This window comes from Oncorhynchus masou, chromosome 22 (genome assembly GCF_036934945.1).
Source record: "Oncorhynchus masou masou isolate Uvic2021 chromosome 22, UVic_Omas_1.1, whole genome shotgun sequence".
In the NCBI taxonomy this organism is placed as follows: domain Eukaryota; kingdom Metazoa; phylum Chordata; class Actinopteri; order Salmoniformes; family Salmonidae; genus Oncorhynchus; species Oncorhynchus masou.
Genome location: NC_088233.1, coordinates 45,390,880 through 45,408,637, shown reverse-complemented (window position 1 = coordinate 45,408,637; position 17,758 = coordinate 45,390,880). Strand labels below are relative to the sequence as shown.

Here is a 17,758-nt window from a genome sequence, read left to right as displayed (position 1 = left end):
TCGGTGGAATATGCCTTCTGCCCACCCCGTACAGCACGAGCTGGGGCATTAGGTCCTCCCCTGCTGGCAGACACGGGGAGATCAAAGTTTTATTTATCAAAGTTTTATTGTTACATTTCCTTTAAAACAGCTCATATATTTTTGTACATCATTTTATACACATAAAAAGGCATAACGGCAGGGTAGCCTAGTGTTTAGAGCGTTGGACTAGTAACTGAAAGGTTGCAAGTTCAAATCCCTGAGCTGACACGGTACAAATCTGTCGTTCTGCCCACTGTTCCTAGTCCATCATTGAAAATAAGAATTTGTTCTTAACTGACTTGCCTACTTAAATAAAGGGTCAAATAAAATAACAAAGCATAAAACACAGCGTTTGTAGCCTAGTGGTTAGAGCTTTGGACAAGTAACTGAAAGGTTGCAAGTTCAAATCCCTGACCTGACAAGGTTCAAATCTGTCATTCTACCCACTGTTCATAGTCTGTCATTGAAAATAAGAATTTGTTCTTAACTGACTTGCCAAGTTAAATAATGGTTAAAATAAAAAAGTGTAGAAGCATAAAACACAGCATTTGAATGTTACATTTAAATTAGTTAAAAAGTACACGTTGTTAAAACCAATCCTTATTGAAATGATTGATAATTGAAGATTTTTTTTATTTTTTTTTATTTCACCTTTATTTAACCAGGTAGGCTAGTTGAGAACAAGTTCTCATTTGCAACTGCGACCTGGCCAAGATAAAGCATAGCAGTGTAAACAGACAACACGGAGTTACACATGGAGTAAACAATTAACAAGTCAATAACACAGTAGAAAAAAAAGAGAGTCTTATACATTGTGTGCGAAAGGCATGAGGAGGTAGGCGAATAATTACAGTTTTGCAGATTATCACTGGAGTGATAAATGATCAGATGGTCATGTACAGGTAGAGATATTGGTGTGCAAAAGAGCAGAAAAGTAAATAAATAAAAACAGTATGGGGATGAGGTAGGTAAAAATGGGTGGGCTATTTACCGATAGACTATGTACAGCTGCAGCGATTGGTTAGCTGCTCAGATAGCAGATGTTTGAAGTTGGTGAGGGAGAAAAGTCTCCAACTTCAGCGATTTTTGCAATTTGTTCCAGTCACAGGCAGCAGAGAACTGGAACGAAAGGCGGCCAAATGAGGTGTTGGCTTTAGGGATGATCAGTGAGATACACCTGCTGGAGCGCGTGCTACGGGTGGGTGTTGCCATCCTGACCAGTGAATTGAGATAAGGCGGAGCTTTACCTATTTATTGGTCGTGACCGTGTTTCCTAGCGTCAGTGCAGTGTGCAGCTGGGAGGGGGTGCTCTTATTCTCCATGGACTTTACAGTGTCTCAAAACTTTTGGGAATTAGTGGTACAGGATGCAAATTTCTGCTTGATAAAGCTAGCCTTAGCTTTCCTAACTGACTGAGTATATTGGTTCCTGACTTCCCTGAAAAGTTGCATATCACGGGGGCTATTCGATGCTAATGCAGTACACAACAGGATGTTTTTGTGCTTGTCAAGGGCAGTCAAGTCTGGGGTGAACCAAGGGCTATATCTGTCCTTAGTTCTACATTTTTTGAATGGGGTATGTGCATTTAAGATGGTGAAGAAAGCACTTTTAAAGAGCAGCCAGGCATCCTCTACTGATGGGATGAGGACAATATCCTTCCAGGATACCCGGGCCAGGTCGATTTGAAAGGCCTGCTCGCTGAAGTGTTTAAGGGAGCGTTTGACAGTGATGAGGGTGGTCGTTTGACCGCGGACCCATTACGGATGCAGGCAATGAGGCAGTGATCGCTGAGATCCTGGTTGAAGACAGCAGAGGTGTATTTAGAGGGCAGGTTGGTCAGGATGATATCTATGAGGGTGCCCATGGTTACAGATTTAGGGTTGTACCTGGTGTAGGTTCCTTGATAATTTGTGTGAGATTTAAGTTATCTAGCTTAGATTGTAGGACGGCCGAGGTGTAAAGCATATCCCAGTTTTGGTCACCTAACAGTACGAACTCTGAAGATAGATGGGGGGCAATCAATTCAAATATGGTGTTCAGGGCACAGCTGGGGGCTGAGGGCGGTCTATAACAAGCGGCAATGATGAGAGACATTTCTGGAAAGGTGAATTTTTAAAAGTAGAAGCTTGAATTGTTTGAGCACAGACCTGCTGCATCTAATGTACATTATCCTAGGGGCATTGGCAGACACAATGTAATGTATGTCCCCCTAACTGCCTTGAATACTTCTTTCGATCCTACAGCTATTGTTTGCAGTAATCATGTGCCTATAAACCAGGGTTACACTGTTAGCACTGAGGCAGTGTGCCCTAGTAGGAAGTCCACTGTGTGCAGCTCACCGTGCATTATCAGCTCCAATATAAATAACATGAGCAAGTCTACTTCTGATAAGCTTCCCAGTAAAGCATTAAAAAAAGTCTGTATTAACATATGTAGCCTAAGAAATAATGCTTGAGAAGTCAATAACTTAGTTGTAACAGATTACATTTATCTCTGAAGCTCACTCCAATAATACCTTTGATGATTCAGTGGTAGCAATATATGATTATGAAGTCTACCGAAAAAAAACAGAAATTCCAATGAGGGCGGTGTCGCGGTCAATATTCAGAACCACATTTCTGTAAACATCTCATGTTAAATACTGTTGAAGGAATATGGCTACAGGTTCATCTGCATCACCTAAAGCCCATTCTTGTGGGATACTGCTATAGACCACCAAGTGCTAACAGTCAATATCTGGAGAATATGTGTGAAATGCTTGATATTTTATGTGATATCAACAGAGAAGTATATTTTGTGGGTGATTTTAAATATTGACTGGCTTTCATCACACTGTCCACTCAATAAAAAACTTCAAACTGTAACCAGTGCCTGCCTGGTTCAGGTTGTCAGTCAACCTACCAGGGTAGTTACGAACAGCACAGGAATGTCTGTTGAGTATGAAGGCCATGGAAGAACTGGGACATTTTCTGCTTCCAGGAGTTGTGTACAGATCCTTGCAAAATAGGGCTATCCATTATCATGCTGAAATATGAGGTGATGGCAGTGAATGAATGGCACGACAATGGTCCTCAGGATCTCGTCATGGTATATCTGTCATGTTATAATTGCCATTGATAAAATGAAATTGTTTGTTGTACCATTACCCCACCACCCAACATGGGGTACTCTGTTTACAACGTTGACGTCAGCAAACCACTCACCCACAAAACGCCATACACGCTGTCTGCCATCTGCCCAGTACAGTTAAAAACGGTGATTTATCTGTGAAGAGCACACTTCTCCAGTGTGCTGGTGAGCACTGAATTTGGTTATGATGCCGAACTACAGTCAGGTCAAAGAACCTGCTGAGAAAGACAAGTACGCAGATGAGCTTCCCTGAGATGGTTTCTGACTTTGCAGAAATTTTTCAGTTGTGCAAACCAACAGTTTCATCAGCTGTCCAGGTGGCTAGATTCAAACGATCCCACAGTTGAAGAAGCAGGATGTGAAGGTCCTGGGCCGGCATGTTTACATGTGGTCTGCGTTTGTGAGGCTGGTTGGCCTTACTGCTAAATTCTCTAAAACGGCTTATAGTAGAGAAATTCAAATGTAATTATTTGGCAACAGCAATGGTGGACATTCCTGCAGTCAGCATACCAATTGCACGCTCCCTCAGAACTTGAGAAATGTGTTGCTTTGTGTTGTGTGTCTAAACTGTACATTTTGAAGTGGCCTGTATATTCCCCAGCACAAGGTGCACCTGTGTAATGATCATGCTGTTTAATCAGCTTCGTGATATGCCACACCTGTCAGGTGGATGGATTATTTTGGAAAATGAGAAATGCTCAATAATAGGGATGTAAACAGATTTGTGTACAACATTTGAGGCTTTGTCGTGACAGGGTGTATTGATACAACATCCAAAGTGTAATTAATAACTTCACCATGTTCAAAAGGATATTCAATATTTGCTTTCTTTACTTTTACCCATCTACCAATAGGTGCCCTTCTTGGCGAGGCATTGGAAAACCTCCGTGGTTATGTGGTTGAATCTGTGTTTGAAATTCACAGCTCGCCTGATGGGTCCTAAAGATGATTGTATGTGTGGGGTACAGAGATGAAGTAGTCATTCTAAAATCATGTTATACACTATTATTGCAAGCAGAGTGAATCCATGCTATTTATTACTTAAGCACATTTATACTTCTGAACGTATTTAGGCTTGCCATAACAAAGGGGTTGAACACTTATTGACTCAAGACATTTCAGATTTTAATTTTTTAATTCATTTATAAGAAAAAGTCAAGGGTTGTGAATACTTTCTGAAGGCACTGTAAGTATCCTTGCCATAGATGAATAGGTTCAACTTTTAATTACATTTTGGCACTAGTAGAGCAGCTACAGTGCCCTCCTTAATTATTGGGACAGTGAAGCATTTGGATTTGAAATCAAACAATGACTAACGGGTTAAAGGGCACTGTCACCTTTAATTTGAGGCTATTTCCATCCATATCGGGTGAACCATTTAGAAATTACAATACTTTTTGTACGTAGTTCCCCCATTTTAGGGGACCAAAAGTTTTTGGACTAATTCACTTATATGTGCATTAATGTCATAAAAAATGCAGTATTTGTTCCCATAGTCATAGTACGCAATGACTACATCAAGCTTGTGACTTTGTTGGATGCATTTGCTGTTTGTTTTGGTTGTGTTTCAGATTATTTTGTGGCCGATAGAAATGAATGGTAAATAATGTATTGTGCCATTTAGGGAGTCACTTTTATTGTAAATAAGAATGGAATATGTTTCTAAACACTAAACACTAAATACATGATTACGGATAATCCTGAATGAATTGTGAATAATGATGAGTTGGAAATTTACCGTCGCACATATCATACCCCCGCCAAAAATGCTAAACTCCCATTATTGCAATGTTCAGAGGTTTAGAATGTCTTGGGGGTCTGATATATGTGTGTCTGTAATTTTCTTTCATTAATTTTTTTTGCACATGACATATTCTAATATAATAATAATAATAATGATAATATTTACATATTGTAAAAAAGTAGTAACTATCCCAACATTGGGTTTTGCATAGGCTCTTAAGGAACTAATACATTTGGATTGTCATTATAGCTATAAAAATGTAAGTGTTCAAATTTAACATGTGATAACAATACAACAGGACAGATGAACTGGAATTACATATAATATCACGAGTGGCAAAAAATAACTATCTGAAAGCCACATCCCTAATAAGCCACGCCTCTCTAGTCTTCTGATCTGACGGACTGGGTCATAGCTCAATAACCCAGCATCAGTAACCCAGCATCAGCAACCCAACCTTCTCTTTTTAAAAATAACAACCCAACTAAGTGAACCAATGCCTGCATCCCAACATTTGGGTCATCCGAACGACCCAACATTTTTTAGAGTGTACGGACAGAGCTAGTTCTTTGAAGCTTTGAGTCTCTCATTAATTGATAAATTAAAGCTGTATATTAACGTTAGGGGTTACAAACATCCCTCTTTTTCAATTATGTGCTAATGGAAAGATAAGGACAACCACAAGCAGGCTCTTTGGTCCCTGGAAATTAAATTGTTCATATAAGGACTAAAGACAATACGAATTGTATTTGTTTCAACCCAGATCTTAATCACTTAATGGCATAAGTTCATTAATGTTGAGAGTAAATCACTTATTGCCTCTGGTATTCATTTAGCTATTGTTATCCTATGGCTCTGAAATCCCAGTTCAAGGGTTAACCTTCTGGGACTGACAGAACGTTGGCATTTTACAGGTGATTTCAATCATGTCAAAGCCACCAGATACATTTGTATTTACAGCCGGTTTAATTTGTTGCAGTCTGTGAATGAGCTGAGATCGGCTCAAGCTGCCAGCCAATGAGTGGCATTTGTATTGCTGGCAGGCCTTTTGCCTGTCTGTCTTTCTTTCTTCCATTCCCCCTCTCTTTGAATGCCAATGGGTCTAGCCTGTAGGGCCTGCCCGCGCACCCTGGCCTTTGACTGAAGTGAAATCAATCAGTCCTTCAATCACTCTCCAACCTTCCCTGGCTATGCCAGTTCTCCCTATCTGTCCGACTGTCTGTCTGTCTGCCTAATTCCACCTTACAGTTTCCCCTCTCTTCTCCATTACGCTGTGTCCAGCTGAGAAATGTGAAATTATGGTTCCCTTTGGTTTTGAAGTTCTTTTGGGGTGAATGTGCTCCTTAAACAGGATGAAATCAAGTTTTAAGTCAGGTAGTTCTTAATGTTCTGACAACGTCGCAGGGATTTGTCTTTCCATTGCTATTCTCATGTGTAACATATAGGAGATGTCTGGGGAGTAGTTTCCATTGTGGAATTGATCAATTACTAGTTTTTCAATAAATACTTACACTATGTCTTCCTTGCCTGCACAGATCCCTCAGATCAGCTATGCATCCACAGCGCCCGAGCTGAGTGATAACACACGCTACGACTTCTTCTCCCGTGTGGTGCCACCGGACTCCTACCAAGCTCAGGCCATGCTGGACATCGTAACGGCGATGGGCTGGAACTATGTGTCGACCCTGGCCTCGGAGGGGAATTACGGTGAAAGTGGCGTGGAGGCTTTCGTCCAGATCTCCAGAGAGTCTGGTAAGTGGGATGGGGCTTTTTTTACTGGCACAAAATGGCTGCTCAATGAGGTTTTTATTGAAACTTTTTTTAGATATGCCTACTGAATGTGAGCTGTCTTTGTGAAGCCATGATGGAGTTTAAAGAAATGTGATTGCATCTGAAAGTGTGTTTCTCTCCTAATACACAGCAAGGCTTTTATTCTTCGGTAGGGTTCCCACTAGCGGGACACCAGCCGACAACATCCGGTGAAATTGGAGGGCGCGCAAATTCAAATAAATAATCGCAATATTAAACATTCATGAACATACAAGTATCTTATATAATTTAAAAGCTTTAATTATTGTTTATTGCGTTGTCCGATTTACAATAGGCTTTACGGTGAAAGCATACCATGCGATTGTCTGAGGACGGCGCCCCACATCATCATATTTTTCAACCAGCAGAGGCTTCATAAAATCACAAATAGCGATTAAATAAATAATTTACTTTTGAAGATCTTCCTCTGTTTAAAATCCCAAGGATCCCAGCTGCAACATGAATGGTCATTTTGTTAGATAAAATCCTTCTTTAAATCCCAAAACGTCAGTTTAGTTGGCGCCATCGATTTCAGTAATCCACTCGTTCAACATGCAGACAAAGGAGTCCCAAAAGCTACCGCTAAACTCCATCCAAAAAAGTCAAACAGACTTGAATCCCATTGAAAATCTGTGGAAAGACATGAAGATTGCTGTTCAACCCACTGCTCCCCATCTAAGTTAGCAGAGTTTGAGAAGATTCTGCAAGGAAAAATTAGGTAAAATCCCCATATCCAGATGTGCAAAGCGGATACAGACATACCGAAGACAACTCAAAGCTATAATCATGATAAAAGGTGCTTCTACAAAGTATCAACTCAGGTTTGGAATATTTTCAGTATTTTATAAATACGCTACAGTTATTAAAAAACATGTTTTCACTTTTCACTTTGTCATTATGGGGTATATATTGTATATAGGTGGGAAAAACATACATTTCATCCATTTTAAATGAATCAAAATGATCAATAAGTCTAAGGGTATGAATACCTTCTGAAGACGATGTATACCACGATGTGTTATGGGTACATAATCACGATAGGAGAAGGTTGTGATCGCCCATACCTAATAGCAATAGTCAGTGTAATTGATTCTCCATATCGCAAGTAAGTGCACAGCTGTAATTCTTTCTAGGGGCTCTCTCATAAAACAACTCCGTTCTCTCTGAGCCCTCTGATTAAATTATTATTGCAGCTTTCAGCCAGTGTGGACATAAGGCCACATATTCATTATATTGTCATTGCTGAATTAAAATGAATCAGCTGTAACGTACACAGTGGGGCCTGAAATGATTGACACCCTTGATAAAGATGAGCAATAATGACTGTATAAAATAAATCATTAAAATACTGAGCTATGCTCCAAAAAATTGGGAAATTATATTATTTTACAGTATACTAATACAATGGCTCAAAGAAAGAGATTTTGTTTAACAGGTAATACTTTTTTTCCTCAAAAAGGTAGGGGTCAAAATCATTGACACATCTAACATGTAGTTTTGTAGTCCCATATTCCAAGCACACAATGATTACATCAAGCTTGTGACTCTCCAAACTTATTGGATGCATTTGCAGTTAGTTTTAGTTGTGTTTCAGATTGTTTTGTGCCCAATAGTAAACGATGGTAAATAATGTATTGTGTGGAGTCACTTTTATCATAAATAAGAATAGAATATGTTTCGAAACACTTCTACATTCATGTGGATGCTACCATGATTATGGATAATCCTGAATGAATCGTGACTAATGATGAGTGAGAAAGTAACAGAGGGTCAAAGATCACACGCCCAAGACATGATAACCTCTCCTGTTATTGGCCATGGTAAGAGGTGAGCATGTTAGCATTGCTGAGCTAGCTGTCTCTAATCAATTGGGCTCAGAAACAATTATCTACACTTGTAACATAACTGCAAGACTCCATAGGCTTCTCTCCAGTCCTGAGAGCCTGGGAGGAAAAGCGTATCTCCTCATGTTAAAAGTCAGCAATGACTCCATCACTATTACACAGGAAAATAACCTCCCAGAGGATAAATAAAGATGCCAACTGCTACCCGAGTAACCGTAAATGTGTCTCGCTGCCAGGCTGGTTGAGATGACGGAAAACTTTCACAAGGCACAGAGTTTCTGACCTCATTGGCATGGAAAAATTGTCATGGACTAGGAATCCATTTACATAATATCATGGAAAATGGAATTTAGTCTCTTGCCCAGGACCAACTCGTTTGAATTACCATTCATTTTTCAACTGCAGAATCACTAACACCCATGTAAAAATATCAAAATGTCTTTAAGTAAAAATGTCTAAGGCCTGGTAATCCTATTAGGGTTAGATTAAATAGATTTTCTCCTGGTTTACATTTGAAGTTTGAAATGTATGTTTGCTATTAGCTCCTACTCCTAACCTGTGTTTACACTTTGCCCACCTGGGGTTGGCAGTAGTGCTTGTGGTAGTAGAAGTGTGAGGTCAATCAGAGTACAGTAGGTGCCAGGTGCATCTAAATAGTCTAAAGTGGCTTCCATCCTTTTCTCCTCTCTCTGTCACATCTCTCTCATCTGCACTGATCCATTTAGACAGGAGAAGTGAAAGCTATATGATGGAAGACCACCTGGGGATTTGTATTAATCTGTCTAGATTTGTTTTGATTCTTTCAAGTTTTTGCTATAAGCTTTTCATTTTGGCTTGTAGGTTCTTTAGAGCCTAACCTTTCCCTAGAACTAATTTTGGTTAACCCCGAACTAAAATCTAGCATCATTTACCATTTATGCTTACGTAGTCTATCCACAAGATATTACCCTTGAGCAAAGTTATTCAATTCCCAGACTCAATGCTGTTGATGGCTGCCATTCATCAACTCCCTTGCAATGCATGCTGTATGGTGAAAAAAAGTACATTAAACGCAGCATTCCTTACGTGTTAACAGAGCAGTTCTGGTGTCAAGGTGATAGTGTCCTTCTTCTATAAACACTGTGATCGATGTGTATGTGTATTTTATTCATCCAAAGAGCCATTTACAAGTTGATTTTTCCCCCAATGCACAGACAACATTCCTCTTGACTATCTGTGTATACTATATGTACCGGCAGTTGAGGCTGTGTTATTGTTTGCTGAATACCTGAGTTTATAGATGAATGGATGATGAAATGAATGCATGAATGAGTGGATAAAAAATCGAAAGTAGCTTTTTAGTCCAGTTGATGTTGAGCATATGGAACAGTGCACTAATGACTAAAAACACGGTACATTTGATAAATTGGAGTAATCCAGACAACGCACCCTCTTCATTTCAGCAGTGTACTCTGAGAGTACCTCTCTGGAGGCGATGTTTTGCTTCAATGGTTTTTGGTTTTACTGTAAAGCATCATTAAAATAGGGTGAAAAAAAACATGTTTAAAATACATCGCAGAAGCAATGCTGGTCTAGGAGGGAGATAAGGAACATTGAGGGGAGGACGAGTATGTGAAAGGAAAATAGTATCTTCAATTTACAGTAATGTTGATACTACAAAACTATCTGGTAGTCCCAGACACTCATTCGTAAACAACACATCTTTCATAGAAAGCAGATTTTATCCAACCACACAGTGACATTTTATTCAGAACTTCTCCGAAACAAGGCACTGAAAAGTGAAAAACAACAAAACTCGATGAAGAATCACGTAGGTCACTTGAAGCTTTCTGTGTACATAGCCGTGGGAAGTATGGGTGCTGAGGGTCCTGTAGCACCCTCTGAAAAATCTGAATATTTTTTAACATTTTAAAACCCTTTCAGAACCCATAGCGGCTGTCAACGGCCTTTCTTTAAATTACTATAGCGGTCGCGAACGGCCTTATTTTTCTAACAATAATATCTGTGACAAAATGGCTGTGTGTGTGTATTGTCATTTGACTTAAAAAAAAAATGTATTACCCCAAAATGACAGCGCCGAAGTAGACAAGTTTTTTCACTGTAAAAGAGGCTTTATCTATGTTGGTTGGTGATACGGATTCCCATACGTCCTTGAAATTTGTAAATCAAATCAAAATTTCAAATCAAATTTTATTTGTCACATGCACCGAATACAACACATGAAATGCTTACTTTACAAGCCCTTCACCAACAATGCAGTTTTAAGAAAATACCCCAAAAAGTAAGAGATAAGAATAACAAATAATTAAAGAGCAGCAGCGAATAACAATAGCGGGGCTATAAACAGGGGGTACCGGTACACAGTTAATGTGTCAATGTGGGGGGGAACCAGTGTCGAGGTAATTGAGTTAATTATGTACATGTAGGTAGCGTTATTAAAGTGGCTATGCATAGATAATAATGTGGGGGGGTGGGCAATGCAAATATTTTGGGTAGCTATTTGATTAGCTGTTCATGAGTCTTATGGCTTGGGGGTAGAATCTGTTTAGAAGCCTCTTGGACCTGAACTTGGTGGTCTGGTACCGCTTGTCGTGCGGTAGCAGAGAGAACAGATTATGACAGGTTGGCTGGAGTCTTTGAACATTTTTAGGGCCTTCCTATGACAGCCTGGTGTAGAGGTCCTGGATTGCAGGAAGCTTGGCCCCGGTGATGTACTGGGCCGTACGCACAACCCTCTGTTGTGCCTTGCGGTCGGAGCTGACCATACCAGTCGGTGATTCAACCCATCAGGCTACTCTCGATGGTGCAGCTGTAAAACCTTTTGAGGATCTGAGGACCTATGCCAAATCTTTTCAGTCTCCTGAGGGGGAATAGGTTTTGTCGTGCCCTCTTCACAAATCAAATCAAATGTATTTATATAGCCCTTCTTACATCAGCTGATATCTCAAAGTGCTGTAGAGAAACCCAGCCTAAAACCACAACAGCAAGCAATGCAGGTGTAGAAGCACGGTGGCTAGGAAAAACTCCCGAGAAAGGCCAAAACCTAGGAAGAAACCTAGAGAGGAACCTGGCTATGAAGGGTGGCCAGTCCTCTTCTGACTGTGCCGGGTGAAGATTACAGCAGAACATGGCCAAGATGTTCAAATGTTCATAAATGACCAGCATGGTCAAATAATAATAATCACAGTAGTTGTCAAGGGTGCAGCAAGTCAGCACCTCAGGAGTAAATGTCAGTCGGCTTTTCATAGCCGATCATTAAGAGTAACTCTACCGCTCCTGCTGTCTCTAGAGAGTTGAAAACAGCAGGTCTGGGACAGGTAGCACGTCCTGTGAACAGGTCAGGGTTCCATAGCCGCAGGCAGAACAGTTGAAACTGGAGCAGCAGCACGGCCAGGTGGACTGGGGACAGCAAGGAGTCATCATGACAGATAGTCCTGAGGCATGGTCCTAGGGCTCAGGTCCTCCGAGAGAGAGAGAGAGAAAAGAGAGAAAGAGAGAATCAGAGAGAGCATACTTAAATTCACACAAATTCACACAGGACACCGGATAAGACAAGTACTCCAGATATAACAAACTGACCCTAGTCCCCGACACATAAACTACTGCAGCATAAATACTGGAGGCTGAGACAGGGGGGGTCAGGAGACAGTGTGGCCCCATCCGATGATACCCCCGGACAGGGCCAAACAAGAAGGATATATCCCCACCCACTTTGCCAAAATATAGCCCCCACACCACTAGAGGGATATCTTCAACCACCAACTTACCATCCTGAGACAAGGCCGAGTATAGCCCACAAAGATCTCCGTACAACTGTTTTGGTGTGCTTGGACCATGTTAGTTTTGTTGGTGATGTAGACACCATGGAAGTTAAAGCTCTCAACCTGCGCCACTACAGCCCCGTCGATGAAAATAGGTGCATGCTCGGTCCTCCTTTTCCTGTTGTCCACAATCATCTCCTTTGTCTTGATCATGTTGAGGAAGAGGATGTTGTCCTTGCACCACACGGTCAGGTCTCTGACCTCCTTCCTCTAGGCTGTCTCATTGTTGTCGGTTATCAGGCCTACCAATCTTGAGTCATCAGCAAACTTAAAGATGGTGTTGGAGTCGTGCCTGGCCGTGCAGTCATGAGTGAACAGGGAGTACAGGAGAGGACTCAGCACACACCCCTGAGGGGCCCCTGTGTTGAGGATCAGCGTGGTGGATGTGATGGTACCTACCCTAATCACCTGGGGGAGGCCCGTCAGGAAGTCCAGGATCCAGTTTCAGAGGTGAGGTATTTAGTCCCAGTGTCCTTAGCTTAGTGATGAGCTTTGAGGGCACTAAGGTGTTGAATGCTGAGCTGTAGTCAATGAATAGCATTTTCACATAGGTGTTCCTTTTGTCAAGGTGGGAAAGGGCAGTGTGGGAAAGGGCAGTGTGGAGCGCAATTCAAATCAAATTTTATTTGTGACATACACATGGTTAGCAGATGGGGCGGCAGTGTAGCCTTTGTGGTTAGAGCATTGGACTAGTAACCGAAAGGTTGAAAGTTCAAATCCCCGAGCTGACAAGGTACAAAATCTGTCATTCTGCCCCTGAACAGGCAGTTAACCCACTGTTCCTAGGCCGTCATTGAAAATAAGAATTTGTTCTTAACTGACTTGCCTAGTAAAAAAAAAAAAAAAGATGTTAATGCAAGTGTAGCGAAATTCTTGTGTATTGAGTACAGTATATACATATGTGATGATTATGTAAACAAAGTGGCATAGTTAAAGTGGCTAGTGATACATGTATTACATAAAGATAGAGTACAGTATATACATATACATATGAGATTAATAATGTAGGGTATGTAAACATTATATTAGGTAGCATTGTTTAAATTGCCTAGTGATATATTTTACGTCATTTCCCATCAATTCCCATTAAGTGGCTGGAGTTGAGTCAGTGTGTTGGCAGCAGCCACTCAATGTTAGTGGTTGCTGTTTAACAGTCTGATGGCCTTGAGATAGAAGCTGTTTTTCAGTCTCTCGGTCCCAGCTTTGATGCACCTGTACTGACCTCGCCTTCTGGATGATAGCGGGGTGAACAGGCAGTGGCTCGGGTGGTTGTTGTCCTTGATGATCTTTATGGCCTTCCTATAACATCGGGTGGTGTAGGTGTCCTGGAGGGCAGGTAGTTTGCCCCCGGTGATGCGTTGTGCAGACCTCACTACCCTCTGGAGAGCCTTACGGTTGTGGGCGGAGCAGTTGCCGTACCAGGCGGCGATACAGCCCGCCAGGATGCTCTCGATTGTGCATCTGTAGAAGTTTGTGAGTGCTTTTGGTGACAAGCCGAATTTCTTCAGCCTCCTGAGGTTGAAGAGGCGCTGCTGCGCCTTCTTCACGATGCTGTCTGTGTGGGTGGACCAATTCAGTTTGTCTGTGATGTGTATGCCGAGGAACTTAAAACTTACTACCCTCTCCACTACTGTTCCATCGATGTGGATAGGGGGTGTTCCCTCTGCAGTTTCCTGAAGTCCACAATCATCTCCTTAGTTTTGTTGACGTTGAGTGTGAGGTTATTTTCCTGACACCACACTCCGAGGGCCCTCACCTCCTCCCTGTAGGCTGTCTCGTCGTTGTTGGTAATCAAGCCTACCACTGTTGTGTCGTCCGCAAACTTGATGATTGAGTTGGAGGCGTGCGTGGCCACGCAGTCGTGGATGAACAGGGAGTACAGGAGAGGGCTCAGAACGCATCCTTGTGGGGCCCCAGTGTTGAGGATCAGTGGGGTGGAGATGTTGTTGCCTACCCTCACCACCTGGGGGCAGCCCGTCAGGAAGTCCAGTACCCAGTTGCACAGGGCGGGGTCGAGACCCAGGGTCTTGAGCTTGATGACGAGCTTGGAGGGTACTATGGTGTTAAATGCCGAACTGTAGTCGATGAACAGCATTCTCACATAGGTATTCCTCTTGTCCAGATGGGTTAGGGCAGTGTGCAGTGTGGTTGAGATTGCATCGTCTGTGGACCTATTTGGGCGGTAAGCAAATTGGAGTGGGTCTAGGGTGTCAGGTAGGGTGGAGGTGATATGGTCCTTGGCTAGTCTCTCAAAGCACTTCATGATGACGGAAGTGAGTGCTTCGGGGCGGTAGTCGTTTAGCTCAGTTACCTTAGCTTTCTTGGGAACAGGAACAATGGTGGCCCTCTTGAAGCATGTGGGAACAGCAGACTGGTATAGGGATTGATTGAATATGTCTGTAAACACACCAGCCAGCTGGTCTGCGCATGCTCTGAGGGCGCGGCTGGGGATGCCGTCTGGGCCTGCAGCCTTGCGAGGGTTAACACGTTTAAATGTTTTACTCACCTCTGCTGCAGTGAAGGAGAGTCCACATGTTTTTGTTGCATGCCGTGTCAGTGGCACTGTATTGTCCTCAAAGTGGGCAAAAAAGTTATTTAGTCGGCCTGGGAGCAAGACATCCTGGTCCTTGACTGGGCTGGTTTTCTTTTTGTAGTCCGTGATTGACTGTAGACCCTGCAACATACCTCTTGTGTCTGAGCCGTTGAATTGAGATTCTACTTTGTCTCTATACTGACGCTTAGCTGGTTTGATAGCCTTGTGGAGGGAATAGCTGCACTGTTTGTATTCGGACATGTTTCCAGTCACCTTGCCCTGATTAAAAGCAGTGGTTCGCGCTTTCAGTTTCACGCGAATGCTGCCATCAATCCACGGTTTCTGGTTTGGGAATGTTTTAATCGCTGCTATGGGAATGACATCTTCAACGCACACCGAATCAGCTTATTCGTCAATGTTGTTGTCTGATGCAATACGAAACATATCCCAGTCCACGTGATGGAAGCAGTCTTGGAGTGTGGAATCAGCTTGGTCGGACCAGCGTTGGACAGACCTCAGCGTGGGAGCTTCTTGTTTTAGTTTCTGTCTGTAGGCAGGGATCAGCAAAATGGAGTCGTGGTCAGCTTTTCCGAAAGGAGGGCGGGGCAGGGCCTTATATGCGTCGCGGAAGTTAGAATAACAATGATCCAATGTTTTGCCAGCCCTGGTTGCGCAATCGATATGCTGATACAATTTAGGGAGTCTTGTTTTCAGATTAGCCTTGTTAAAATCCCCAGCTACAATAAATGCAGCCTCAGGATGTATGGATTCCAGTTTGCAAAGAGTCAAATAAAGTTAGTTCAGAGCCATCGATGTGTCTGCTTGGGGGGGAATGTATACGGCTGTGATTATAATCGAAGAGAATTCTCTTGGTAGATAATGCGGTCGACATTTGATTGTGAGGAATTCTAAATCAGGTGAACAGAAGGATTTGAGTTCCTGTATGTTTCTGTGATCACACCACGTCTCGTTATCCCCCGGCCTTCTTCTTACCAGAAAGATGTTTGTTTCTGTCGGCGCGATGCGTGGAGAAACCCGCTGGCTTTACCGACTCCGATAGCGTCTCTCCAGTGAGCCATGTTTCCGTGAAGCAAAGAACGTTACAGTCTCTGATGTCCCTCTGGAATGCTACCCTTGCTCGGATTTCATCAACCTTGTTGTCAAGAGACTGGACATTGGCGAGAAGAATGCTAGGTAGTGGTGCACGATGTGCCCGTCTCCGGAGTCTGACCAGAAGACCGCCTCGTTTCCCTCTTTTACGGAGTCATTTTTTTGGGTCGCCGGCTGGGATCCATTCCGTTGTCCTGGGTGAAAGGTAGAACACAGGATCCGCTTCGCGAAAGTCATATTCTTGGTCGTACTGATGGTGAGTTGACCCTGATCTTATATTCAGTAGTTCTTCTCGACTGTTTGTAATGAAACCTAAGATGACCTGGGGTACTAATGTAAGAAATAACACGTAAAAAAACAAAAAACTGCATAGTTTCCTAGGAACGCAAAGCGAGGCGGCCATCTCTGTCGGCGCCGGAAGAGAAGAAATTGAAGTGGGTCTAGGGTTTCTTGGATGATGGTGTTGATGTTAGCCATGACCAGCCTTTCAAAGCATTTCATGGCTACAGACATGAGGGCTACGGGTCGGTAGTCATTTAGGCAGGTTAACGTTGTGTTCTTGGGCACAGGGACTATGGTTGTCTGCTTGAAACGTTGATATTACAGACTCAGACAGGGAGAGGTTGAAAATATCAGTGAAGACACTTGCCAGTTGGTCAGTGCATGCTCGGAGTACACATCCTGGCAATCCATCTGGCCCAGCGCTCATGTCACTGGGCAGCTCTCGGCTGTGCTTCACTTTGTATTCTGTAATAATTTGCAAACCCAGCCACATCTGACGAGCGTTGGAGCCAGTGTAGAGGGATTCGATCTTAGTCCTGTATTGATGCTTTGCCTGTTTGATGCATCGTTGGAGTGCATAGCTGGATTTCCTATAAGCTCCGGACCCTTGAAAGCAGAAGCTCTACCCTTTAGGTCGAATGTGGCCAAGCCAGTCTCCAGATCTCAACCACATAGAAAATCTTTGGAGGGAGTTGAAAGTCCGTGTTGCCCAGCAACAGCCCCCAGAAACATCACTGCTCTAGAGGAGATCTGCATGGAGGAATGGGCCAAAATACCAGCAACAGTGTGTGAAAACCTTGTGAAGACTTACAGAAAACGTTTGACCTCTGTCATTGCCAACAAAGGGTATATAACAAAGTATTGAGATAAACTTTTGTTATGGACCAAATACTTATTTTCCACCATAATTTGCAAATAAATCATTAAAAATCCTACAATGTGATTTTCTGGATTTTTTTCTAATTTTTGTCTGTCAAAGGCCTCTCATCTTTTTAAGTGGGAGAACTTGCACAATTGGTGGCTGACTAAATAGTTTTTTGTCCCACTGTATGTACAGTCACTGTGGGGACGACGTCCTCAATGCACTTATTGATAAAGACAGTGACTGATGTGGTGTACTCGTCAATACCATTGGAAGAATCCCGGAATATATTCCAGTCTGTGCTAGCAAAACAGTCCTGTCGTTTAGCATCTGCTTCATCTGACCCACTTTTTTATAGACCGAGTCACTGGGGCTTCCTGATACATTTTTTTGCGTGTAAGCAGGAAGGAGGATAGAGTTATGGTCAGATTTTCCAAATGGAGAGTGAGGGAGAGCTTTGTACGCGTCTCTGAGTGTCTTACCAGAGGCTGCTGTTCTGTCCTGCCGAGTGTATAACCTACTGGCTGTATGTTCTTAATGCCGTCGTTCAGCCACGACTCAGTGAAACATAAGATATTACAATTTTTAATGTCCCGTTGGTAG

At 42.5% G+C, this 17,758-nt stretch overlaps 1 protein-coding gene across 2 annotated transcripts in view; it reads left to right on the top strand.

Moving 5' to 3' along the window:
- Positions 1-17,758, top strand: part of LOC135509569 (metabotropic glutamate receptor 8-like) — a 230,104-nt gene that overhangs the window by 114,515 nt on the left and 97,831 nt on the right. For both annotated transcript variants that reach the window (XM_064930332.1, XM_064930331.1), the window contains exon 2: positions 6,430-6,646. In XM_064930332.1, the coding sequence (XP_064786404.1) occupies positions 6,430-6,646 (217 nt within the window). The remainder of the gene's footprint in view (positions 1-6,429; positions 6,647-17,758) is intronic.